The sequence below is a fragment of the Mobula birostris genome, chromosome X, assembly GCF_030028105.1.
Source record: "Mobula birostris isolate sMobBir1 chromosome X, sMobBir1.hap1, whole genome shotgun sequence".
Classification (NCBI taxonomy): Eukaryota; Metazoa; Chordata; class Chondrichthyes; order Myliobatiformes; family Myliobatidae; genus Mobula; species Mobula birostris.
Genome location: NC_092402.1, coordinates 6192152 through 6219374, shown reverse-complemented (window position 1 = coordinate 6219374; position 27223 = coordinate 6192152). Strand labels below are relative to the sequence as shown.

The 27223-nt window shown below is 54.0% G+C and overlaps 1 protein-coding gene across 7 annotated transcripts in view; it reads right to left on the bottom strand.

Annotated features, from left to right (window-relative positions):
* Positions 1 to 27223, bottom strand: part of odad4 (outer dynein arm docking complex subunit 4) — a 137846-nt gene that overhangs the window by 48836 nt on the left and 61787 nt on the right. For all 7 annotated transcript variants that reach the window (XM_072248815.1, XM_072248816.1, XM_072248809.1 and 4 more), the window contains one exon: positions 1780 to 1866. In XM_072248815.1, the coding sequence (XP_072104916.1) occupies positions 1780 to 1866 (87 nt within the window). The remainder of the gene's footprint in view (positions 1 to 1779; positions 1867 to 27223) is intronic.

The window sequence follows — 27223 nt, the reverse complement described above, 5'->3', positions numbered from 1 at the left end:
TCCCACAAGTAGTTACAAAATAAACTGAATTACTTACCTTAAATACAGAATACAAACAAGATATATACATTTAAACATCTCCATTACTAAATAAATGTCACATAAGAACACAAGAAATAGGAGCAGGAGTCGGCCATCTGGCCCGTCGAGCCTGCTCTGCCATTCAATAAGATCATGGCTGATCTGACCATGGACTCATCTCCACCTCCCTGCCTTTTCCCCATAACCCTTAATTCCCGTCCTGTGCAAAAATCTATCCAACCTTGTCTTAAATATACTTACTGAGGTAGCCTCCACTGATTCACTGGGCAGACAATTCCACAGATTCACCACTCTCCGGGAAAAACAGTTCCTCCTCGCCTCCATCCTAAATCTACTCCCCCGAATCTTGAGGCTGTGTCCCCTAGTTCTAGCCTCACCTACCAGTGGGAACAACTTGCCTGCCCCTATCTTATCTATCCCCTTTCATAATTTTATATGTTCCTGCGTTCCGCCGTGTATGGTGGGAAGGGCGCCACAAAGCCGGCCCTTAGCGCGTCAGCTCGGTTTGGGACCCGGCGAGGGTTATGTGGCCGCCAGGAAAAGACAGCAGCGAAACCGCAGAATGCTCAACACAATCGCGCACTGGCGGTGAAGAACAAATAGAGAATAAATTTACACTAAAGTCTGGCGTCTGGCTCCGAATGTCGGCAGCAATACAGAGGGAGAGCGATGAGATCTTACTGGGGAAGACTTTGAAATGTCTCTCCACGAGGACAGCAGAATGTCAAGGTGAGTGAGAGAGAGAGCGTGTGAGAGAGAGAGTGTGTGAGAGGGAGTGACAGAGAGAGAGCGTGTGTGTGTAGCCTGCGTGCTCTCTGTCACGGGCCAAGCAACCCCATCCCGAGAAAAAAAAAACCCATGTACAGAAAGGCCAACAGAAGCTCTAAAGACTTCATCGCTGGAAGAGGACAGATCTTCGCCTGGAAGACAGATTCATCGCTCTCCAGCTGAAGAAATTCCTCCTCATCTCTGTTCTAAATGGACGTCCCTCTACGAGGAGGGATCTCTTCAGCCAGCGAGCGGTGATTCTGTCACAAACAAGAGAGGGTCTGCGGCTGCTGGAAGTCCAGAGCAAACACACACACGTAACGCCGGAGGAACTCGGCAGGCCGGGCAGCGTCTGTGGAAGAGAGTAAACAGTCGATGTTCCGGGCCGAGACAGTCCTGCCAGAGGGTTTCGGCCCGAAAGATCGACTGTTCATTCTTCTCCGTGGAAGCTGCTCGGCCTGCTGAGTTCCTCCGGCATTTTGTGTGCGTTGAGCGGTGAAACCTGTCTTCCGAGGTGAAGACCCTTCCTCTGGCGTTTCCCGGCGTTCCCGTGGTGAACCTGAGGGACTCGTTGCCACAGGCGCCTGTGGAGGCCCAGCCACGGAGTATATTTAAGGTGGGGGTAGACAGGTTCTTGAATAGTCAGGCCGTGACAGGCCCCGAGGAGAAGATCGGGGCTGAGAGGGCAAATGGATCAGGCGCGATGAAAGGGTGGAGCAGACTCGACGGGCCGAATGGCCTTATGACAGCCATCATGGTCTTAAGAGGTAGGAAGTTGTGGGGTGAAAGTGGAAGCCACGGGTAGATTGGACCAGGACAGGGAACTCAGGCGAGGTGCTGTCGTCGGCCTACAGCCCAGTCGGGGTGGTGTTGGGCTGAGGAAGAAGATTGTCTGCAGTCGAGAGGTTTGTGGAGTGTAATTTTTTTTAATCCTTTCTGGGAAACCCCTGCCCCATCCGTCACACTTACACTTCAGTGGCCTTTTCAAATTCTCCAGTCCTCGCGTAGACTCTCCCCATGTTGTCCAAGGCCCTCGAGATCCCGTCTGTGTTATCGCTGTGGGTTTTTACAAAAAAACAAACACAGTGCAGTGAGGCTTTGTGCCCGATGGCCTGCTAAAGGTCACTTTCTCGGCACGGTCGTTCGGATCGGGCGGCCGGGCTGGAACCCCACTCACGTCAAACGGTCGCAGGAAGGCGAGTGGGTGGCCCAGAGACTCACCCCTCCAGACGCAGCACGGGCAACAGCGTCCGCCACGGATCACATCTACACCGAGCGCTGTCACAGGAAAGCACCATCCATCGTCAGAGGCTCCCCACCATCCAGAACAGTTATTACCGCTCAACCATCAGGAAGGAGGTACAGGAGCCTCAGGACCCACACCACCAGCTTCAGGAACAGTTATTACCCCTCAACCATCAGGAAGGAGGTACAGGAGCCTCAGGACCCACACCACCAGGTTCAGGAACAGTTATTACCCCTCAACCATCAGGAAGGAGGTACAGGAGCCTCAGGACCCACACCATCAGGTTCAGGAACAGTTATTACCCCCTCAACTATCAGGAAGGAGGTATAGGAGCCTCAGGTCCCACACCACCAGGTTCAGGAACAGTTATTACCCCCTCAACCATCAGGAAGGAGGTACAGGAGCCTCAGGACCCACACCACCAGGTTCAGGAACAGTTATTACCCCTCAACCATCAGGAAGGAGGTACAGGAGCCTCAGGACCCACACCACCAGGTTCAGGGACAGTTATTACCCCCTCAACCATCAGGAAGCAGGTACAGGAGCCTCAGGACCCACACCACCAGGTTCAGGGACAGTTATTACCCTTCAACCATCAGGAAGGAGGTACAGGAGCCTCAGGACCCACACCACCAGGTTCAGGGACAGTTATTACCCCCTCAACCATCAGGAAGGAGGTACAGGAGCCTCAGGACCCACACCACCAGCTTCCGGAACAGTTATTACCCCTCAACCATCAGGAAGGAGGTACAGGAGCCTCAGGTCTCACACCACCAGCTTCAGGAACAGTTATTACCCCTCAACCATCAGGAAGGAGGTACAGGAGCCTCAGGACCCACACCACCAGCTTCAGGAACAGTTATTACCCCTCAACCATCAGGAAGGAGGTACAGGAGCCTCAGGACACACACCACCAGCTTCAGGAACAGTTATTACCCCTCAACCATCAGGAAGGAGGTACAGAAGCCTCAGGGCCCACACCACCAGCTTCAGGAACAGTTATTACCGCTCAACCATCAGGAAGGAGGTACAGGAGCCTCAGGTCCCACACCACCAGGTTCAGGAACAGTTATTACCCCTCAACCATCAGGAAGGAGGTACAGGAGCCTCAGGACACACACCACCAGCTTCAGGAACAGTTATTACCCCTCAACCATCAGGAAGGAGGTACAGGAGCCTCAGGGCCCACACCACCAGATTCAGGAACAGTTATTACCGCTCAACCATCAGGAAGGAGGTACAGGAGCCTCAGGTCCCACACCACCAGGTTCAGGAACAGTTATTACCCCTCAACCATCAGGAAGGAGATACAGGAGCCTCAGGTCCCACACCACCAGGTTCAAGAACAGTTATTACCCCTCAACCATCAGGAAGGAGGTACAGGAGCCTCAGGACCCACACCACCAGCTTCAGGAACAGTTATTACCCCCTCAACCATCAGGAAGGAGGTACAGGAGCTTCAGGTCCCACACCACCAGCTTCAGGAACTGTTATTACCACCTCAACCATCAGGAAGGAGGTACAGGAGCCTCAGGTCCCACACCACCAGGTTCAGGAACAGTTATTACCGCTCAACCATCAGGACGGAGGTACAGGAGCCTCAGGACCCACACCACCAGCTTCAGGAACAGTTATTACACCTCAACCATCAGGAAGGAGGTACAGGAGCCTCAGGACCCACACCACCAGCTTCAGGAACAGTTATTACCCCTCAACCATCAGGAAGGAGGTACAGGAGCCTCAGGGCCCACACCACCAGCTTCAGGAACAGTTATTACCCCTCAACCATCATGAAGGAGGTACAGGAGCCTCAGGTCCCACACCACCAGGTTCAGGGACAGTTATTACCCCTCAACCATCAGGAAGGAGGTACAGGAGCCTCAGGACCCACACCACCAGGTTCAGGGACAGTTATTACCCCCTCAACCATCAGGAAGGAGGTACAGGAGCCTCAGGACCCACACCACCAGGTTCAGGAACAGTTATTACCCCTCAACCATCAGAAAGGAGGTACAGGAGCCTCAGGACCCACACCACCAGCTTCAGGAACAGTTATTACCCCTCAACCATCAGGAAGGAGGTACAGGAGCTTCAGGGCCCACACCACCAGCTTCAGGAACAGTTATTACCCCTCAACCGTCAGGAAGGAGGTACAGGAGCCTCAGGTCCCACACCACCAGGTTCAGGAACAGTTATTACCGCTCAACCGTCAGGAAGGAGGTACAGGAGCCTCAGGGCCCACACCACCAGGTTCAGGAACAGTTATTACCCCCTCAACCATCAGGAAGGAGGTACAGGAGCTTCAGGGCCCACACCACCAGCTTCAGGAACAGTTATTACCCCTCAACCATCAGGAAGGAGGTACAGGAGCCTCAGGTCCCACAGCACCAGGTTCAGGAACAGTTATTACCCCTCAACCATCAGGAAGGAGGTACAGGAGCCTCAGGTCTCACACCACCAGCTTCAGGAACAGTTATTACCCCTCAACCATCAGGAAGGAGGTACAGGAGCCTCAGGTCTCACACCACCAGCTTCTGGAACAGTTATTACCCCCTCAACCATCAGGAAGGAGATACAGGAGCCTCAGGACCCACACCACCAGCTTCAGGGACAGTTATTACCCCTCAACCATCAGGCAGGAGGTACAGGAGCCTCAGGACCCACACCACCAGGTTCAGGGACAGTTATTACCCCCTCAACCATCAGGAAGGAGGTACAGGAGCCTCAGGACCCACACCACCAGATTCAGGAACAGTTATTACCCCTCAACCATCAGGAAGGAGGTACAGGAGCTTCAGGGCCCACACCACCAGCTTCAGGAACAGTTATTACCCCCTCAACCATCAGGAAGGAGGTACAGGAGCCTCAGGACCCACACCACCAGGTTCAGGAACAGTTATTACCCCTCAACCATCAGGAAGGAGGTACAGGAGCCTCAAGACCCACACCACCAGGTTCAGGAACAGTTATTACCCCTCAACCATCAGGAAGGAGGTACAGGAGCTTCAGGGCCCACACCACCAGGTTCAGGAACAGTTATTACCCCTCAACCATCAGGAAGGAGGTACAGGAGCCTCAGGTCCCACACCACCAGGTTCAGGAACAGTTATTACCGCTCAACCATCAGGAAGGAGATACAGGAGCCTCAGGACCCACACCACCAGCTTCAGGAACAGTTATTACCCCTCAACCATCAGGAAGGAGGTACAGGAGCCTCAGGGCCCACACCACCAGGTTCAGGAACAGTTATTACCCCTCAACCATCAGGAAGGAGATACAGGAGCCTCAGGTCCCACACCACCAGGTTCAGGAACAGTTATTACCCCTCAACCATCAGGAAGGAGATACAGGAGCCTCAGGACCCACACCACCAGCTTCCGGAACAGTTATTACCCCTCAACCATCAGGAAGGAGGTACAGGAGCCTCAGGTCTCACACCACCAGCTTCAGGAACAGTTATTACCCCTCAACCATCAGGAAGGAGGTACAGGAGCCTCAGGACCCACACCACCAGCTTCAGGAACAGTTATTACCCCTCAACCATCAGGAAGGAGGTACAGGAGCCTCAGGACACACACCACCAGGTTCAAGAACAGTTATTACCCCTCAACCATCAGGAAGGAGGTACAGGAGCCTCAGGGCCCACACCACCAGCTTCAGGAACAGTTATTACCGCTCAACCATCAGGAAGGAGGTACAGGAGCCTCAGGTCCCACACCACCAGGTTCAGGAACAGTTATTACCCCTCAACCATCAGGAAGGAGGTACAGGAGCCTCAGGACACACACCACCAGCTTCAGGAACAGTTATTACCCCTCAACCATCAGGAAGGAGGTACAGGAGCCTCAGGGCCCACACCACCAGATTCAGGAACAGTTATTACCGCTCAACCATCAGGAAGGAGGTACAGGAGCCTCAGGTCCCACACCACCAGGTTCAGGAACAGTTATTACCCCTCAACCATCAGGAAGGAGATACAGGAGCCTCAGGTCCCACACCACCAGGTTCAAGAACAGTTATTACCCCTCAACCATCAGGAAGGAGGTACAGGAGCCTCAGGACCCACACCACCAGCTTCAGGAACAGTTATTACCCCCTCAACCATCAGGAAGGAGTTACAGGAGCTTCAGGGCCCACACCACCAGCTTCAGGAACTGTTATTAACACCTCAACCATCAGGAAGGAGGTACAGGAGCCTCAGGTCCCACACCACCAGGTTCAGGAACAGTTATTACCGCTCAACCATCAGGACGGAGGTACAGGAGCCTCAGGACCCACACCACCAGCTTCAGGAACAGTTATTACACCTCAACCATCAGGAAGGAGGTACAGGAGCCTCAGGACCCACACCACCAGCTTCAGGAACAGTTATTACCCCTCAACCATCAGGAAGGAGGTACAGGAGCCTCAGGGCCCACACCACCAGCTTCAGGAACAGTTATTACCCCTCAACCATCATGAAGGAGGTACAGGAGCCTCAGGTCCCACACCACCAGGTTCAGGGACAGTTATTACCCCTCAACCATCAGGAAGGAGGTACAGGAGCCTCAGGACCCACACCACCAGGTTCAGGGACAGTTATTACCCCCTCAACCATCAGGAAGGAGGTACAGGAGCCTCAGGACCCACACCACCAGGTTCAGGAACAGTTATTACCCCTCAACCATCAGAAAGGAGGTACAGGAGCCTCAGGACCCACACCACCAGCTTCAGGAACAGTTATTACCCCTCAACCGTCAGGAAGGAGGTACAGGAGCTTCAGGGCCCACACCACCAGCTTCAGGAACAGTTATTACCCCTCAACCGTCAGGAAGGAGGTACAGGAGCCTCAGGTCCCACACCACCAGGTTCAGGAACAGTTATTACCGCTCAACCGTCAGGAAGGAGGTACAGGAGCCTCAGGGCCCACACCACCAGGTTCAGGAACAGTTATTACCCCCTCAACCATCAGGAAGGAGGTACAGGAGCTTCAGGGCCCACACCACCAGCTTCAGGAACAGTTATTACCCCTCAACCATCAGGAAGGAGGTACAGGAGCCTCAGGTCCCACAGCACCAGGTTCAGGAACAGTTATTACCCCTCAACCATCAGGAAGGAAGTACAGGAGCCTCAGGTCTCACACCACCAGCTTCAGGAACAGTTATTACCCCTCAACCATCAGGAAGGAGGTACAGGAGCCTCAGGTCTCACACCACCAGCTTCAGGAACAGTTATTACCCCTGAACCATCAGGAAGGAGATACAGGAGCCTCAGGACCCACACCACCAGCTTCAGGGACAGTTATTACCCCTCAACCATCAGGCAGGAGATACAGGAGCCTCAGGACCCACACCACCAGGTTCAGGGACAGTTATTACCCCCTCAACCATCAGGAAGGAGGTACAGGAGCCTCAGAACCCACACCACCAGATTCAGGAACAGTTATTACCCCCTCAACCATCAGGAAGGAGGTACAGGAGCTTCAGGGCCCACACCACCAGCTTCAGGAACAGTTATTACCCCCTCAACCATCAGGAAGGAGGTACAGGAGCCTCAGGACCCACACCACCAGGTTCAGGAACAGTTATTACCCCTCAACCATCAGGAAGGAGGTACAGGAGCCTCAAGACCCACACCACCAGGTTCAGGAACAGTTATTACCCCTCAACCATCAGGAAGGAGGTACAGGAGCTTCAGGGCCCACACCACCAGGTTCAGGAACAGTTATTACCCCTCAACCATCAGGAAGGAGGTACAGGAGCCTCAGGTCCCACACCACCAGGTTCAGGAACAGTTATTACCGCTCAACCATCAGGAAGGAGATACAGGAGCCTCAGGACCCACACCACCAGCTTCAGGAACAGTTATTACCCCTCAACCATCAGGAAGGAGGTACAGGAGCCTCAGGGCCCACACCACCAGGTTCAGGAACAGTTATTACCCCTCAACCATCAGGAAGGAGGTACAGGAGCTTCAGGGCCCACACCACCAGCTTCAGGAACAGTTATTACCCCCTCAACCATCAGGAAGGAGGTACAGGAGCCTCAGGACCCACACCACCAGGTTCAGGAACAGTTATTACCCCTCAACCATCAGGAAGGAGGTACAGGAGCCTCAAGACCCACACCACCAGGTTCAGGAACAGTTATTACCCCTCAACCATCAGGAAGGAGGTACAGGAGCTTCAGGGCCCACACCACCAGGTTCAGGAACAGTTATTACCCCTCAACCATCAGGAAGGAGGTACAGGAGCCTCAGGTCCCACACCACCAGGTTCAGGAACAGTTATTACCGCTCAACCATCAGGAAGGAGATACAGGAGCCTCAGGACCCACACCACCAGCTTCAGGAACAGTTATTACCCCTCAACCATCAGGAAGGAGGTACAGGAGCCTCAGGGCCCACACCACCAGGTTCAGGAACAGTTATTACCCCTCAACCATCAGGAAGGAGATACAGGAGCCTCAGGTCCCACACCACCAGGTTCAGGAACAGTTATTACCCCTCAACCATCAGGAAGGAGATACAGGAGCCTCAGGACCCACACCACCAGCTTCCGGAACAGTTATTACCCCTCAACCATCAGGAAGGAGGTACAGGAGCCTCAGGTCTCACACCACCAGCTTCAGGAACAGTTATTACCCCTCAACCATCAGGAAGGAGGTACAGGAGCCTCAGGACCCACACCACCAGCTTCAGGAACAGTTATTACCCCTCAACCATCAGGAAGGAGGTACAGGAGCCTCAGGACACACACCACCAGCTTCAGGAACAGTTATTACCCCTCAACCATCAGGAAGGAGGTACAGGAGCCTCAGGGCCCACACCACCAGCTTCAGGAACAGTTATTACCGCTCAACCATCAGGAAGGAGGTACAGGAGCCTCAGGTCCCACACCACCAGGTTCAGGAACAGTTATTACCCCTCAACCATCAGGAAGGAGGTACAGGAGCCTCAGGACACACACCACCAGCTTCAGGAACAGTTATTACCCCTCAACCATCAGGAAGGAGGTACAGGAGCCTCAGGGCCCACACCACCAGATTCAGGAACAGTTATTACCGCTCAACCATCAGGAAGGAGGTACAGGAGCCTCAGGTCCCACACCACCAGGTTCAGGAACAGTTATTACCCCTCAACCATCAGGAAGGAGATACAGGAGCCTCAGGTCCCACACCACCAGGTTCAAGAACAGTTATTACCCCTCAACCATCAGGAAGGAGGTACAGGAGCCTCAGGACCCACACCACCAGCTTCAGGAACAGTTATTACCCCCTCAACCATCAGGAAGGAGGTACAGGAGCTTCAGGGCCCACACCACCAGCTTCAGGAACTGTTATTAACACCTCAACCATCAGGAAGGAGGTACAGGAGCCTCAGGTCCCACACCACCAGGTTCAGGAACAGTTATTACCGCTCAACCATCAGGACGGAGGTACAGGAGCCTCAGGACCCACACCACCAGCTTCAGGAACAGTTATTACACCTCAACCATCAGGAAGGAGGTACAGGAGCCTCAGGACCCACACCACCAGCTTCAGGAACAGTTATTACCCCTCAACCATCAGGAAGGAGGTACAGGAGCCTCAGGGCCCACACCACCAGCTTCAGGAACAGTTATTACCCCTCAACCATCATGAAGGAGGTACAGGAGCCTCAGGTCCCACACCACCAGGTTCAGGGACAGTTATTACCCCTCAACCATCAGGAAGGAGGTACAGGAGCCTCAGGACCCACACCACCAGGTTCAGGGACAGTTATTACCCCCTCAACCATCAGGAAGGAGGTACAGGAGCCTCAGGACCCACACCACCAGGTTCAGGAACAGTTATTACCCCTCAACCATCAGAAAGGAGGTACAGGAGCCTCAGGACCCACACCACCAGCTTCAGGAACAGTTATTACCGCTCAACCGTCAGGAAGGAGGTACAGGAGCTTCAGGGCCCACACCACCAGCTTCAGGAACAGTTATTACCCCTCAACCGTCAGGAAGGAGGTACAGGAGCCTCAGGTCCCACACCACCAGGTTCAGGAACAGTTATTACCGCTCAACCGTCAGGAAGGAGGTACAGGAGCCTCAGGGCCCACACCACCAGGTTCAGGAACAGTTATTACCCCCTCAACCATCAGGAAGGAGGTACAGGAGCTTCAGGGCCCACACCACCAGCTTCAGGAACAGTTATTACCCCTCAACCATCAGGAAGGAGGTACAGGAGCCTCAGGTCCCACAGCACCAGGTTCAGGAACAGTTATTACCCCTCAACCATCAGGAAGGAAGTACAGGAGCCTCAGGTCTCACACCACCAGCTTCAGGAACAGTTATTACCCCTCAACCATCAGGAAGGAGGTACAGGAGCCTCAGGTCTCACACCACCAGCTTCAGGAACAGTTATTACCCCTGAACCATCAGGAAGGAGATACAGGAGCCTCAGGACCCACACCACCAGCTTCAGGGACAGTTATTACCCCTCAACCATCAGGCAGGAGATACAGGAGCCTCAGGACCCACACCACCAGGTTCAGGGACAGTTATTACCCCCTCAACCATCAGGAAGGAGGTACAGGAGCCTCAGAACCCACACCACCAGATTCAGGAACAGTTATTACCCCTCAACCATCAGGAAGGAGGTACAGGAGCTTCAGGGCCCACACCACCAGCTTCAGGAACAGTTATTACCCCCTCAACCATCAGGAAGGAGGTACAGGAGCCTCAGGACCCACACCACCAGCTTCAGGAACAGTTATTACCCCTCAACCATCAGGAAGGAGGTACAGGAGCCTCAAGACCCACACCACCAGGTTCAGGAACAGTTATTACCCCTCAACCATCAGGAAGGAGGTACAGGAGCTTCAGGGCCCACACCACCAGGTTCAGGAACAGTTATTACCCCTCAACCATCAGGAAGGAGGTACAGGAGCCTCAGGTCCCACACCACCAGGTTCAGGAACAGTTATTACCGCTCAACCATCAGGAAGGAGATACAGGAGCCTCAGGACCCACACCACCAGCTTCAGGAACAGTTATTACCCCTCAACCATCAGGAAGGAGGTACAGGAGCCTCAGGGCCCACACCACCAGGTTCAGGAACAGTTATTACCCCTCAACCATCAGGAAGGAGATACAGGAGCCTCAGGTCCCACACCACCAGGTTCAGGAACAGTTATTACCCCTCAACCATCAGGAAGGAGATACAGGAGCCTCAGGACCCACACCACCAGCTTCAGGAACAGTTATTACCCCCTCAACCATCAGGAAGGAGGTACAGGAGCTTCAGGGCCCACACCACCAGCTTCAGGAACAGTTATTACCCCTCAACCATCAGGAAGGAGGTACAGGAGCCTCAGGTCCCACACCACAGGTTCAGGAACAGTTATTACCCCCTCAACCATCAGGAAGGAGGTACAGGAGCCTCAGGACCCACACCACCAGGTTCAGGAACACTTATTACCCCCTCAACCATCAGGAAGGAGGTACAGGAGCCTCAGGTCCCACACCACCAGGTTCAGGGACAGTTATTACCCTTCAACCATCAGGAAGGAGGTACAGGAGCCTCAGGACCCACACCACCAGGTTCAGGGACAGTTATTACCCCCTCAACCATCAGGAAGGAGGTACAGGAGCCTCAGGACCCACACCACCAGGTTCAGGAACAGTTATTACCCCTCAACCATCAGGAAGGAGGTACAGGAGCTTCAGGGCCCACACCACCAGCTTCAGGAACAGTTATTACCCCTCAACCATCAGGAAGGAGGTACAGGAGCCTCAGGTCCCACACCACCAGGTTCAGGAACAGTTATTACCGCTCAACCATCAGGAAGGAGATACAGCAGCCTCAGGACCCACACCACCAGGTTCAGGAACAGTTATTACCCCCTCAACCATCAGGAAGGAGGTACAGGAGGCTCAGGACTCACACCACCAGGTTCAGGAACAATTATTACCCCTCAACCATCAGGAAGGAGGTACAGGAGCCTCAGGACCCACACCACCAGGTTCAGGAACAGTTATTACCCCTCAACCAACAGGAAGGAGGTACAGGAGCCTCAGGACCCACACCATCAGGTTCAGGAACAGTTATTACCCCCTCAACTATCAGGAAGGAGGTATAGGAGCCTCAGGTCCCACACCACCAGGTTCAGGAACAGTTATTACCCCCTCAACCATCAGGAAGGAGGTACAGGAGCCTCAGGACCCACACCACCAGGTTCAGGAACAGTTATTACCCCTCAACCATCAGGAAGGAGGTACAGGAGCCTCAGGACCCACACCACCAGGTTCAGGGACAGTTATTACCCCCTCAACCATCAGGAAGGAGGTACAGGAGCCTCAGGACCCACACCACCAGGTTCAGGGACAGTTATTACCCTTCAACCATCAGGAAGGAGGTACAGGAGCCTCAGGACCCACACCACCAGGTTCAGGGACAGTTATTACCCCCTCAACCATCAGGAAGGAGGTACAGAAGCCTCAGGACCCACACCACCAGGTTCAGGAACAGTTATTACCCCTCAACCATCAGGAAGGAGGTACAGGAGCCTCAGGACCCACACCACCAGCTTCAGGAACAGTTATTACCCCTCAACCATCAGGAAGGAGGTACAGGAGCTTCAGGGCCCACACCACCAGCTTCAGGAACAGTTATTACCCCTCAACCATCAGGAAGGAGGTACAGGAGCCTCAGGTCCCACACCACCAGGTTCAGGAACAGTTATTACCCCTCAACCATCAGGAAGGAGGTACAGGAGCCTCAGGTCTCACGCCACCAGGTTCAGGAACAGTTATTACCCCTCAACCATCAGGAAGGAGGTACAGGAGCCTCAGGTCTCACGCCACCAGGTTCAGGAACAGTTATTACCCCTCAACCATCAGGAAGGAGGTACAGGAGCCTCAGGACCCACACCACCAGGTTCAGGGACAGTTATTACCCCCTCAACCATCAGGAAGGAGGTACAGGAGCCTCAGGACCCACACCACCAGATTCAGGAACAGTTATTACCCCTCAACCATCAGGAAGGAGGTACAGGAGCTTCAGGGCCCACACCACCAGCTTCAGGAACAGTTATTACCCCCTCAACCATCAGGAAGGAGGTACAGGAGCCTCAGGACCCACACCACCAGGTTCAGGAACAGTTATTACCCCTCAACCATCAGGAAGGAGGTACAGGAGCCTCAAGACCCACACCACCAGGTTCAGGAACAGTTATTACCCCTCAACCATCAGGAAGGAGGTACAGGAGCTTCAGGGCCCACACCACCAGGTTCAGGAACAGTTATTACCCCTCAACCATCAGGAAGGAGGTACAGGAGCCTCAGGTCCCACACCACCAGGTTCAGGAACAGTTATTACCGCTCAACCATCAGGAAGGAGATACAGGAGCCTCAGGACCCACACCACCAGCTTCAGGAACAGTTATTACCCCTCAACCATCAGGAAGGAGGTACAGGAGCTTCAGGGCCCACACCACCAGCTTCAGGAACAGTTATTACCCCTCAACCATCAGGAAGGAGGTACAGGAGCCTCAGGTCCCACAGCACCAGGTTCAGGAACAGTTATTACCCCTCAACCATCAGGAAGGAGGTACAGGAGCCTCAGGTCTCACACCACCAGCTTCAGGAACAGTTATTACCCCTCAACCATCAGGAAGGAGGTACAGGAGCCTCAGGTCTCACACCACCAGCTTCAGGAACAGTTATTACCCCTCAACCATCAGGAAGGAGATACAGGAGCCTCAGGACCCACACCACCAGCTTCAGGGACAGTTATTACCCCTCAACCATCAGGCAGGAGGTACAGGAGCCTCAGGACCCACACCACCAGGTTCAGGGACAGTTATTACCCCCTCAACCATCAGGAAGGAGGTACAGGAGCCTCAGGACCCACACCACCAGATTCAGGAACAGTTATTACCCCTCAACCATCAGGAAGGAGGTACAGGAGCTTCAGGGCCCACACCACCAGCTTCAGGAACAGTTATTACCCCCTCAACCATCAGGAAGGAGGTACAGGAGCCTCAGGACCCACACCACCAGGTTCAGGAACAGTTATTACCCCTCAACCATCAGGAAGGAGGTACAGGAGCCTCAAGACCCACACCACCAGGTTCAGGAACAGTTATTACCCCTCAACCATCAGGAAGGAGGTACAGGAGCTTCAGGGCCCACACCACCAGGTTCAGGAACAGTTATTACCCCTCAACCATCAGGAAGGAGGTACAGGAGCCTCAGGTCCCACACCACCAGGTTCAGGAACAGTTATTACCGCTCAACCATCAGGAAGGAGATACAGGAGCCTCAGGACCCACACCACCAGCTTCAGGAACAGTTATTACCCCTCAACCATCAGGAAGGAGGTACAGGAGCCTCAGGGCCCACACCACCAGGTTCAGGAACAGTTATTACCCCTCAACCATCAGGAAGGAGATACAGGAGCCTCAGGTCCCACACCACCAGGTTCAGGAACAGTTATTACCCCTCAACCATCAGGAAGGAGATACAGGAGCCTCAGGACCCACACCACCAGCTTCCGGAACAGTTATTACCCCTCAACCATCAGAAAGGAGGTACAGGAGCCTCAGGTCTCACACCACCAGCTTCAGGAACAGTTATTACCCCTCAACCATCAGGAAGGAGGTACAGGAGCCTCAGGACCCACACCACCAGCTTCAGGAACAGTTATTACCCCTCAACCATCAGGAAGGAGGTACAGGAGCCTCAGGACACACACCACCAGCTTCAGGAACAGTTATTACCCCTCAACCATCAGGAAGGAGGTACAGGAGCCTCAGGGCCCACACCACCAGCTTCAGGAACAGTTATTACCGCTCAACCATCAGGAAGGAGGTACAGGAGCCTCAGGTCCCACACCACCAGGTTCAGGAACAGTTATTACCCCTCAACCATCAGGAAGGAGGTACAGGAGCCTCAGGACACACACCACCAGCTTCAGGAACAGTTATTACCCCTCAACCATCAGGAAGGAGGTACAGGAGCCTCAGGGCCCACACCACCAGATTCAGGAACAGTTATTACCGCTCAACCATCAGGAAGGAGGTACAGGAGCCTCAGGTCCCACACCACCAGGTTCAGGAACAGTTATTACCCCTCAACCATCAGGAAGGAGATACAGGAGCCTCAGGTCCCACACCACCAGGTTCAAGAACAGTTATTACCCCTCAACCATCAGGAAGGAGGTACAGGAGCCTCAGGACCCACACCACCAGCTTCAGGAACAGTTATTACCCCCTCAACCATCAGGAAGGAGGTACAGGAGCTTCAGGGCCCACACCACCAGCTTCAGGAACTATTATTACCACCTCAACCATCAGGAAGGAGGTACAGGAGCCTCAGGTCCCACACCACCAGGTTCAGGAACAGTTATTACCGCTCAACCATCAGGACGGAGGTACAGGAGCCTCAGGACCCACACCACCAGCTTCAGGAACAGTTATTACACCTCAACCATCAGGAAGGAGGTACAGGAGCCTCAGGACCCACACCACCAGCTTCAGGAACAGTTATTACCCCTCAACCATCAGGAAGGAGGTACAGGAGCCTCAGGGCCCACACCACCAGCTTCAGGAACAGTTATTACCCCTCAACCATCATGAAGGAGGTACAGGAGCCTCAGGTCCCACACCACCAGGTTCAGGGACAGTTATTACCCCTCAACCATCAGGAAGGAGGTACAGGAGCCTCAGGACCCACACCACCAGGTTCAGGGACAGTTATTACCCCCTCAACCATCAGGAAGGAGGTACAGGAGCCTCAGGACCCACACCACCAGGTTCAGGAACAGTTATTACCCCTCAACCATCAGAAAGGAGGTACAGGAGCCTCAGGACCCACACCACCAGCTTCAGGAACAGTTATTACCCCTCAACCATCAGGAAGGAGGTACAGGAGCTTCAGGGCCCACACCACCAGCTTCAGGAACAGTTATTACCCCTCAACCGTCAGGAAGGAGGTACAGGAGCCTCAGGTCCCACACCACCAGGTTCAGGAACAGTTATTACCGCTCAACCGTCAGGAAGGAGGTACAGGAGCCTCAGGGCCCACACCACCAGGTTCAGGAACAGTTATTACCCCCTCAACCATCAGGAAGGAGGTACAGGAGCTTCAGGGCCCACACCACCAGCTTCAGGAACAGTTATTACCCCTCAACCATCAGGAAGGAGGTACAGGAGCCTCAGGTCCCACAGCACCAGGTTCAGGAACAGTTATTACCCCTCAACCATCAGGAAGGAGGTACAGGAGCCTCAGGTCTCACACCACCAGCTTCAGGAACAGTTATTACCCCTCAACCATCAGGAAGGAGGTACAGGAGCCTCAGGTCTCACACCACCAGCTTCAGGAACAGTTATTACCCCTGAACCATCAGGAAGGAGATACAGGAGCCTCAGGACCCACACCACCAGCTTCAGGGACAGTTATTACCCCTCAACCATCAGGCAGGAGGTACAGGAGCCTCAGGACCCACACCACCAGGTTCAGGGACAGTTATTACCCCCTCAACCATCAGGAAGGAGGTACAGGAGCCTCAGGACCCACACCACCAGATTCAGGAACAGTTATTACCCCTCAACCATCAGGAAGGAGGTACAGGAGCTTCAGGGCCCACACCACCAGCTTCAGGAACAGTTATTACCCCCTCAACCATCAGGAAGGAGGTACAGGAGCCTCAGGACCCACACCACCAGGTTCAGGAACAGTTATTACCCCTCAACCATCAGGAAGGAGGTACAGGAGCCTCAAGACCCACACCACCAGGTTCAGGAACAGTTATTACCCCTCAACCATCAGGAAGGAGGTACAGGAGCTTCAGGGCCCACACCACCAGGTTCAGGAACAGTTATTACCCCTCAACCATCAGGAAGGAGGTACAGGAGCCTCAGGTCCCACACCACCAGGTTCAGGAACAGTTATTACCGCTCAACCATCAGGAAGGAGATACAGGAGCCTCAGGACCCACACCACCAGCTTCAGGAACAGTTATTACCCCTCAACCATCAGGAAGGAGGTACAGGAGCCTCAGGACCCACACCACCAGGTTCAGGGACAGTTATTACCCCCTCAACCATCAGGAAGGAGGTACAGGAGCCTCAGGACCCACACCACCAGGTTCAGGGACAGTTATTACCCTTCAACCATCAGGAAGGAGGTACAGGAGCCTCAGGACCCACACCACCAGGTTCAGGGACAGTTATTACCCCCTCAACCATCAGGAAGGAGGTACAGAAGCCTCAGGACCCACACCACCAGGTTCAGGAACAGTTATTACCCCTCAACCATCAGGAAGGAGGTACAGGAGCCTCAGGACCCACACCACCAGCTTCAGGAACAGTTATTACCCCTCAACCATCAGGAAGGAGGTACAGGAGCTTCAGGGCCCACACCACCAGCTTCAGGAACAGTTATTACCCCTCAACCATCAGGAAGGAGGTACAGGAGCCTCAGGTCCCACACCACCAGGTTCAGGAACAGTTATTACCCCTCAACCATCAGGAAGGAGGTACAGGAGCCTCAGGTCTCACGCCACCAGGTTCAGGAACAGTTATTACCCCTCAACCATCAGGAAGGAGGTACAGGAGCCTCAGGTCTCACGCCACCAGGTTCAGGAACAGTTATTACCCCTCAACCATCAGGAAGGAGGTACAGGAGCCTCAGGACCCACACCACCAGGTTCAGGGACAGTTATTACCCCCTCAACCATCAGGAAGGAGGTACAGGAGCCTCAGGACCCACACCACCAGATTCAGGAACAGTTATTACCCCTCAACCATCAGGAAGGAGGTACAGGAGCTTCAGGGCCCACACCACCAGCTTCAGGAACAGTTATTACCCCCTCAACCATCAGGAAGGAGGTACAGGAGCCTCAGGACCCACACCACCAGGTTCAGGAACAGTTATTACCCCTCAACCATCAGGAAGGAGGTACAGGAGCCTCAAGACCCACACCACCAGATTCAGGAACAGTTATTACCCCTCAACCATCAGGAAGGAGGTACAGGAGCTTCAGGGCCCACACCACCAGCTTCAGGAACAGTTATTACCCCCTCAACCATCAGAAAGGAGGTACAGGAGCCTCAGGACCCACACCACCAGGTTCAGGAACAGTTATTACCCCTCAACCATCAGGAAGGAGGTACAGGAGCCTCAAGACCCACACCACCAGGTTCAGGAACAGTTATTACCCCTCAACCATCAGGAAGGAGGTACAGGAGCTTCAGGGCCCACACCACCAGGTTCAGGAACAGTTATTACCCCTCAACCATCAGGAAGGAGGTACAGGAGCCTCAGGTCCCACACCACCAGGTTCAGGAACAGTTATTACCGCTCAACCATCAGGAAGGAGATACAGGAGCCTCAGGACCCACACCACCAGCTTCAGGAACAGTTATTACCCCTCAACCATCAGGAAGGAGGTACAGGAGCCTCAGGGCCCACACCACCAGGTTCAGGAACAGTTATTACCCCTCAACCATCAGGAAGGAGATACAGGAGCCTCAGGTCCCACACCACCAGGTTCAGGAACAGTTATTACCCCTCAACCATCAGGAAGGAGATACAGGAGCCTCAGGACCCGCACCACCAGCTTCAGGAACAGTTATTACCCCCTCAACCATCAGGAAGGAGGTACAGGAGCTTCAGGGCCCACACCACCAGCTTCAGGAACAGTTATTACCCCTCAACCATCAGGAAGGAGGTACAGGAGCCTCAGGTCCCACACCACAGGTTCAGGAACAGTTATTACCCCCTCAACCATCAGGAAGGAGGTACAGGAGCCTCAGGACCCACACCACCAGGTTCAGGAACACTTATTACCCCCTCAACCATCAGGAAGGAGGTACAGGAGCCTCAGGTCCCACACCACCAGGTTCAGGGACAGTTATTACCCTTCAACCATCAGGAAGGAGGTACAGGAGCCTCAGGACCCACACCACCAGGTTCAGGGACAGTTATTACCCCCTCAACCATCAGGAAGGAGGTACAGGAGCCTCAGGACCCACACCACCAGGTTCAGGAACAGTTATTACCCCTCAACCATCAGGAAGGAGGTACAGGAGCTTCAGGGCCCACACCACCAGCTTCAGGAACAGTTATTACCCCTCAACCATCAGGAAGGAGGTACAGGAGCCTCAGGTCCCACACCACCAGGTTCAGGAACAGTTATTACCGCTCAACCATCAGGAAGGAGATACAGCAGCCTCAGGACCCACACCACCAGGTTCAGGAACAGTTATTACCCCCTCAACCATCAGGAAGGAGGTACAGGAGCCTCAGGACCCACACCACCAGGTTCAGGAACAATTATTACCCCTCAACCATCAGGAAGGAGGTACAGGAGCCTCAGGACCCACACCACCAGGTTCAGGAACAGTTATTACCCCTCAACCAACAGGATGGAGGTACAGGAGCCTCAGGACCCACACCATCAGGTTCAGGAACAGTTATTACCCCCTCAACTATCAGGAAGGAGGTATAGGAGCCTCAGGTCCCACACCACCAGGTTCAGGAACAGTTATTACCCCCTCAACCATCAGGAAGGAGGTACAGGAGCCTCAGGACCCACACCACCAGGTTCAGGAACAGTTATTACCCCTCAACCATCAGGAAGGAGGTACAGGAGCCTCAGGACCCACACCACCAGGTTCAGGGACAGTTATTACCCTTCAACCATCAGGAAGGAGGTACAGGAGCCTCAGGACCCACACCACCAGGTTCAGGGACAGTTATTACCCCCTCAACCATCAGGAAGGAGGTACAGAAGCCTCAGGACCCACACCACCAGGTTCAGGAACAGTTATTACCCCTCAACCATCAGGAAGGAGGTACAGGAGCCTCAGGACCCACACCACCAGCTTCAGGAACAGTTATTACCCCTCAACCATCAGGAAGGAGGTACAGGAGCTTCAGGGCCCACACCACCAGCTTCAGGAACAGTTATTACCCCTCAACCATCAGGAAGGAGGTACAGGAGCCTCAGGTCCCACACCACCAGGTTCAGGAACAGTTATTACCCCTCAACCATCAGGAAGGAGGTACAGGAGCCTCAGGTCTCACGCCACCAGGTTCAGGAACAGTTATTACCCCTCAACCATCAGGAAGGAGGTACAGGAGCCTCAGGTCTCACGCCACCAGGTTCAGGAACAGTTATTACCCCTCAACCATCAGGAAGGAGGTACAGGAGCCTCAGGTCTCACACTACCAGGTTCAGGAACAGTTATTACCCCTCAACCATCAGGAAGGAGGTACAGGAGCCTCAGGTCTCACACCACCAGGTTCAGGAACAGTTATTACCCCTCAACCATCAGGAAGGAGGTACAGGAGCCTCAGGACCCACACCACCAGCTTCAGGAACAGTTATTACCCCTCAACCATCAGGAAGGAGGTACAGGAGCCTCAGGACCCACACCACCAGCTTCAGGAACAGTTATTACCCCTCAACCATCAGGAAGGAGGTACAGGAGCCTCAGGGCCCACACCACCAGCTTCAGGAACAGTTATTACCCCTCAACCATCAGGAAGGAGGTACAGGAGCCTCAGGTCCCACACCACCAGGTTCAGGAACAGTTATTACCCCTCAACCATCAGGAAGGAGATACAGGAGCCTCAGGTCCCACACCACCAGGTTCAGGAACAGTTATTACCCCTCAACCATCAGGAAGGAGATACAGGAGCCTCAGGACCCAAACCACCAGCTTCAGGAACAGTTATTACCCCCTCAACCATCAGGAAGGAGGTACAGGAGCTTCAGGGCCCACACCACCAGCTTCAGGAACAGTTATTACCCCCTCAACCATCAGGAAGGAGGTACAGGAGCCTCAGGTCCCACACCACCAGGTTCAGGAACAGTTATTACCGCTCAACCATCAGGAAGGAGGTACAGGAGCCTCAGGACCCACACCACCAGCTTCAGGAACAGTTATTACCCCTCAACCATCAGGAAGGAGGTACAGGAGCCTCAGGTCCCACACCACCAGGTTCAGGAACAGTTATTACCGCTCAACCATCAGGAAGGAGATACAGGAGCCTCAGGACCCACACCACCAGGTTCAGGAACAGTTATTACCCCCTCAACCATCAGGAAGGAGGTACAGGAGCTTCAGGGCCCACACCACCAGCTTCAGGAACAGTTAATACCCCTCAACCATCAGGAAGGAGGTACAGGAGCCTCAGGTCCCACACCACCAGGTTCAGGAACAGTTATTACCCCTCAACCATCAGGAAGGAGGTACAGGAGCCTCAGGTCTCACACCACCAGGTTCAGGAACAGTTATTACCCCTCAACCATCAGGAAGGAGGTACAGGAGCCTCAGGTCTCACACCACCAGCTTCAGGAACAGTTATTACCCCTCAACCATCAGGAAGGAGGTACAGGAGCCTCAGGACCCACACCACCAGGTTCAGGAACAGTTATTGCCCCTCAACCATCAGGAAGGAGGTACAGGAGCCTCAGGACCCACACCACCAGGTTCAGGGACAGTTATTACCCCCTCAACCATAAGGAAGGAGGTACAGGAGCCTCAGGACCCACACCACCAGGTTCAGGAACACTTATTACCCCTCAACCATCAGGAAGGAGATACAGGAGCCTCAGGACCCACACCACCAGCTTCAGGAACAGTTATTACCCCTCAACCATCAGGAAGGAGGTACAGGAGCTTCAGGGCCCACACCACCAGCTACAGGAACAGTTATTACCCCTCAACCATCAGGAAGGAGGTACAGGAGCCTCAGGTCTCACACCACCAGGTTCAGGAACAGTTATTACACCTCAACCATCAGGAAGGAGGTACAGGAGCCTCAGGTCTCACACCACCAGATTCAGGAACAGTTATTACCCCTCAACCATCAGGAAGGAGGTACGGGAGCCGCAGGACCCACACCACCAGCTTCAGGAACAGTTATTACCCCTCAACCATCAGGAAGGAGGTACAGGAGCCTCAGGACCCACACCACCAGCTTCAGGAACAGTTATTACCCCTCAACCATCAGGAAGGAGGTACGGGAGCCTCAGGGCCCACACCACCAGCTTCAGGAACAGTTATTACCCCTCAACCATCAGGAAGGAGGTACGGGAGCCTCAGGTCCCACACCACTAGGTTCAGGAACAGTTATTACCCCTCAACCATCAGGAAGGAGATACAGGAGCCTCAGGTCCCACACCACCAGGTTCAGGAACAGTTATTACCCCTCAACCATCAGGAAGGAGATACAGGAGTCTCAGGACCCACACCACCAGCTTCAGGAACAGTTATTACCCCTCAACCATCAGGAAGGAGGTACAGGAGTCTCAGGACCCAAACCACCAGCTTCAGGAACAGTTATTACCCCCTCAACCATCAGGAAGGAGGTACAGGAGCCTCAGGACCCACACCACCAGGTTCAGGAACAGTTATTACCCCTCAACCATCAGGAAGGAGGTACAGGAGCCTCAGGACCCACACCACCAGGTTCAGGAACAGTTATTACCCCTCAACCATCAGGAAGGAGGTACAGGAGCTTCAGGGCCCACACCACCAGCTTCAGGAACAGTTATTACCCCTCAACCATCAGGAAGGAGGTACAGGAGCCTCAGGTCCCACACCACCAGGTTCAGGAACAGTTATTACCGCTCAACCATCAGGAAGGAGATACAGGAGCCTCAGGACCCACACCACCAGCTTCAGGAACAGTTATTACCCCTCAACCATCAGGAAGGAGGTACAGGAGCCTCAGGACCCACACCACCAGCTTCAGGAACAGTTATTACCCCTCAACCATCAGGAAGGAGGTACAGGAGCCTCAGGGCCCACACCACCAGGTTCAGGAACAGTTATTACCCCTCAACCATCAGGAAGGAGATACAGGAGCCTCAGGTCCCACACCACCAGGTTCAGGAACAGTTATTACCCCTCAACCATCAGGAAGGAGATACAGGAGCCTCAGGTCCCACACCACCAGCTTCAGGAACAGTTATTACCCCTCAACCATCAGGAAGGAGGTACAGGAGCCTCAGGACCCACACCACCAGCTTCAGGAACAGTTATTACCCCCTCAACCATCAGGAAGGAGGTACAGGAGCTTCAGGGCCCACACCACCAGCTTCAGGAACAGTTATTACCCCTCAACCATCAGGAAGGAGGTACAGGAGCCTCAGGTCCCACACCACCAGGTTCAGGAACAGTTATTACCCCCTCAACCATCAGGAAGGAGGTACAGGAGCCTCAGGTCCCACACCACCAGGTTCAGGGACAGTTATTACCCCCTCAACCATCAGGAAGGAGGTACAGGAGCCTCAGGACCCACACCACCAGGTTCAGGGACAGTTATTACCCTTCAACCATCAGGAAGGAGGTACAGGAGCCTCAGGACCCACACCACCAGCTTCAGGAACAGTTATTACCCCTCAACCATCAGGAAGGAGATACAGGAGCCTCAGGACCCAAACCACCAGCTTCAGGAACAGTTATTACCCCCTCAACCATCAGGAAGGAGGTACAGGAGCTTCAGGGCCCACACCACCAGCTTCAGGAACAGTTATTACCCCCTCAACCATCAGGAAGGAGGTACAGGAGCCTCAGGTCCCACACCACCAGGTTCAGGAACAGTTATTACCGCTCAACCATCAGGAAGGAGGTACAGGAGCCTCAGGACCCACACCACCAGCTTCAGGAACAGTTATTACCCCTCAACCATCAGGAAGGAGGTACAGGAGCCTCAGGTCCCACACCACCAGGTTCAGGAACAGTTATTACCGCTCAACCATCAGGAAGGAGATACAGGAGCCTCAGGACCCACACCACCAGGTTCAGGAACAGTTATTACCCCCTCAACCATCAGGAAGGAGGTACAGGAGCTTCAGGGCCCACACCACCAGCTTCAGGAACAGTTAATACCCCTCAACCATCAGGAAGGAGGTACAGGAGCCTCAGGTCCCACACCACCAGGTTCAGGAACAGTTATTACCCCTCAACCATCAGGAAGGAGGTACAGGAGCCTCAGGTCTCACACCACCAGGTTCAGGAACAGTTATTACCCCTCAACCATCAGGAAGGAGGTGCAGGAGCCTCAGGTCTCACACCACCAGCTTCAGGAACAGTTATTACCCCTCAACCATCAGGAAGGAGGTACAGGAGCCTCAGGACCCACACCACCAGGTTCAGGAACAGTTATTGCCCCTCAACCATCAGGAAGGAGGTACAGGAGCCTCAGGACCCACACCACCAGGTTCAGGGACAGTTATTACCCCCTCAACCATAAGGAAGGAGGTACAGGAGCCTCAGGACCCACACCACCAGGTTCAGGAACACTTATTACCCCTCAACCATCAGGAAGGAGATACAGGAGCCTCAGGACCCACACCACCAGCTTCAGGAACAGTTATTACCCCTCAACCATCAGGAAGGAGGTACAGGAGCTTCAGGGCCCACACCACCAGCTACAGGAACAGTTATTACCCCTCAACCATCAGGAAGGAGGTACAGGAGCCTCAGGTCTCACACCACCAGGTTCAGGAACAGTTATTACACCTCAACCATCAGGAAGGAGGTACAGGAGCCTCAGGTCTCACACCACCAGATTCAGGAACAGTTATTACCCCTCAACCATCAGGAAGGAGGTACAGGAGCCGCAGGACCCACACCACCAGCTTCAGGAACAGTTATTACCCCTCAACCATCAGGAAGGAGGTACAGGAGCCTCAGGACCCACACCACCAGCTTCAGGAACAGTTATTACCCCTCAACCATCAGGAAGGAGGTACGGGAGCCTCAGGGCCCACACCACCAGCTTCAGGAACAGTTATTACCCCTCAACCATCAGGAAGGAGGTACGGGAGCCTCAGGTCCCACACCACCAGGTTCAGGAACAGTTATTACCCCTCAACCATCAGGAAGGAGATACAGGAGCCTCAGGTCCCACACCACCAGGTTCAGGAACAGTTATTACCCCTCAACCATCAGGAAGGAGATACAGGAGTCTCAGGACCCACACCACCAGCTTCAGGAACAGTTATTACCCCTCAACCATCAGGAAGGAGGTACAGGAGTCTCAGGACCCACACCACCAGCTTCAGGAACAGTTATTACCCCCTCAACCATCAGGAAGGAGGTACAGGAGCCTCAGGACCCACACCACCAGGTTCAGGAACAGTTATTACCCCTCAACCATCAGGAAGGAGGTACAGGAGCCTCAGGACCCACACCACCAGGTTCAGGAACAGTTATTACCCCTCAACCATCAGGAAGGAGGTACAGGAGCTTCAGGGCCCACACCACCAGCTTCAGGAACAGTTATTACCCCTCAACCATCAGGAAGGAGGTACAGGAGCCTCAGGTCCCACACCACCAGGTTCAGGAACAGTTATTACCGCTCAACCATCAGGAAGGAGATACAGGAGCCTCAGGACCCACACCACCAGCTTCAGGAACAGTTATTACCCCTCAACCATCAGGAAGGAGGTACAGGAGCCTCAGGACCCACACCACCAGCTTCAGGAACAGTTATTACCCCTCAACCATCAGGAAGGAGGTACAGGAGCCTCAGGGCCCACACCACCAGGTTCAGGAACAGTTATTACCCCTCAACCATCAGGAAGGAGATACAGGAGCCTCAGGTCCCACACCACCAGGTTCAGGAACAGTTATTACCCCTCAACCATCAGGAAGGAGATACAGGAGCCTCAGGTCCCACACCACCAGCTTCAGGAACAGTTATTACCCCTCAACCATCAGGAAGGAGGTACAGGAGCCTCAGGACCCACACCACCAGCTTCAGGAACAGTTATTACCCCCTCAACCATCAGGAAGGAGGTACAGGAGCTTCAGGGCCCACACCACCAGCTTCAGGAACAGTTATTACCCCTCAACCATCAGGAAGGAGGTACAGGAGCCTCAGGTCCCACACCACCAGGTTCAGGAACAGTTATTACCCCCTCAACCATCAGGAAGGAGGTACAGGAGCCTCAGGTCCCACACCACCAGGTTCAGGGACAGTTATTACCCCCTCAACCATCAGGAAGGAGGTACAGGAGCCTCAGGACCCACACCACCAGGTTCAGGGACAGTTATTACCCTTCAACCATCAGGAAGGAGGTACAGGAGCCTCAGGACCCACACCACCAGGTTCAGGGACAGTTATTACCCCCTCAACCATCAGGAAGGAGGTACAGGAGCCTCAGGACCCACACCACCAGGTTCAGGAACAGTTATTACCCCTCAACCATCAGGAAGGAGGTACAGGAGCTTCAGGGCCCACACCACCAGGTTCAGGAACAGTTATTACCCCTCAACCATCAGGAAGGAGGTACAGGAGCCTCAGGTCCCACACCACCAGGTTCAGGAGCAGTTATTACCGCTCAACCATCAGGAAGGAGATACAGGAGCCTCAGGACCCACACCACCAGGTTCAGGAGCAGTTATTACCGCTCAACCATCAGGAAGGAGATACAGGAGCCTCAGGACCCAAACCACCAGGTTCAGGAACAGTTATTACCCCCTCAACCATCAGGAAGGAGGCACAGGAGCCTCAGGACCCACACCACCAGGTTCAGGAACAGTTATTACCCCTCAACCATCAGGAAGGAGGTACAGCAGCCTCAGGACCGACACCACCAGGTTCAGGAACAGTTATTACCCCTCAACCATCAGGAAGGAGGTACAGGAGCCTCAGGACCGACACCACCAGGTTCAGGAACAGTTATTACCCCGCAACCATCAGGAAGGAGGTACAGGAGCCTCAGGACCGACACCACCAGGTTCAGGAACAGTTATTACCCCTCAACCATCAGGAAGGAGGTACAGGAGCCTCAGGACCGACACCACCAGGTTCAGGAACAGTTATTACCCCTCAACCATCAGGAAGGAGGTACAGGAGCCTCAGGACCCACACCACCAGGTTCAGGAACAGTTATTACCCCCTCAACCATCAGGAAGGAGGTACAGGAGCCTCAGGACCCACACCACCAGGTTCAGGAACAGTTATTACCCCTCAACCATCAGGAAGGAGGTACAAGAGCCTCAGGACCGACACCACCAGGTTCAGGAACAGTTATTACCCCTCAACCATCAGGAAGGAGGTACAGGAGCCTCAGGACCCACAACACCAGGTTCAGGAACAGTTATTACCCCCTCAACCATCAGGAAGGAGGTACAGGAGCTTCAGGGCCCACACCACCAGCTTCAGGAACAGTTAATACCCCTCAACCA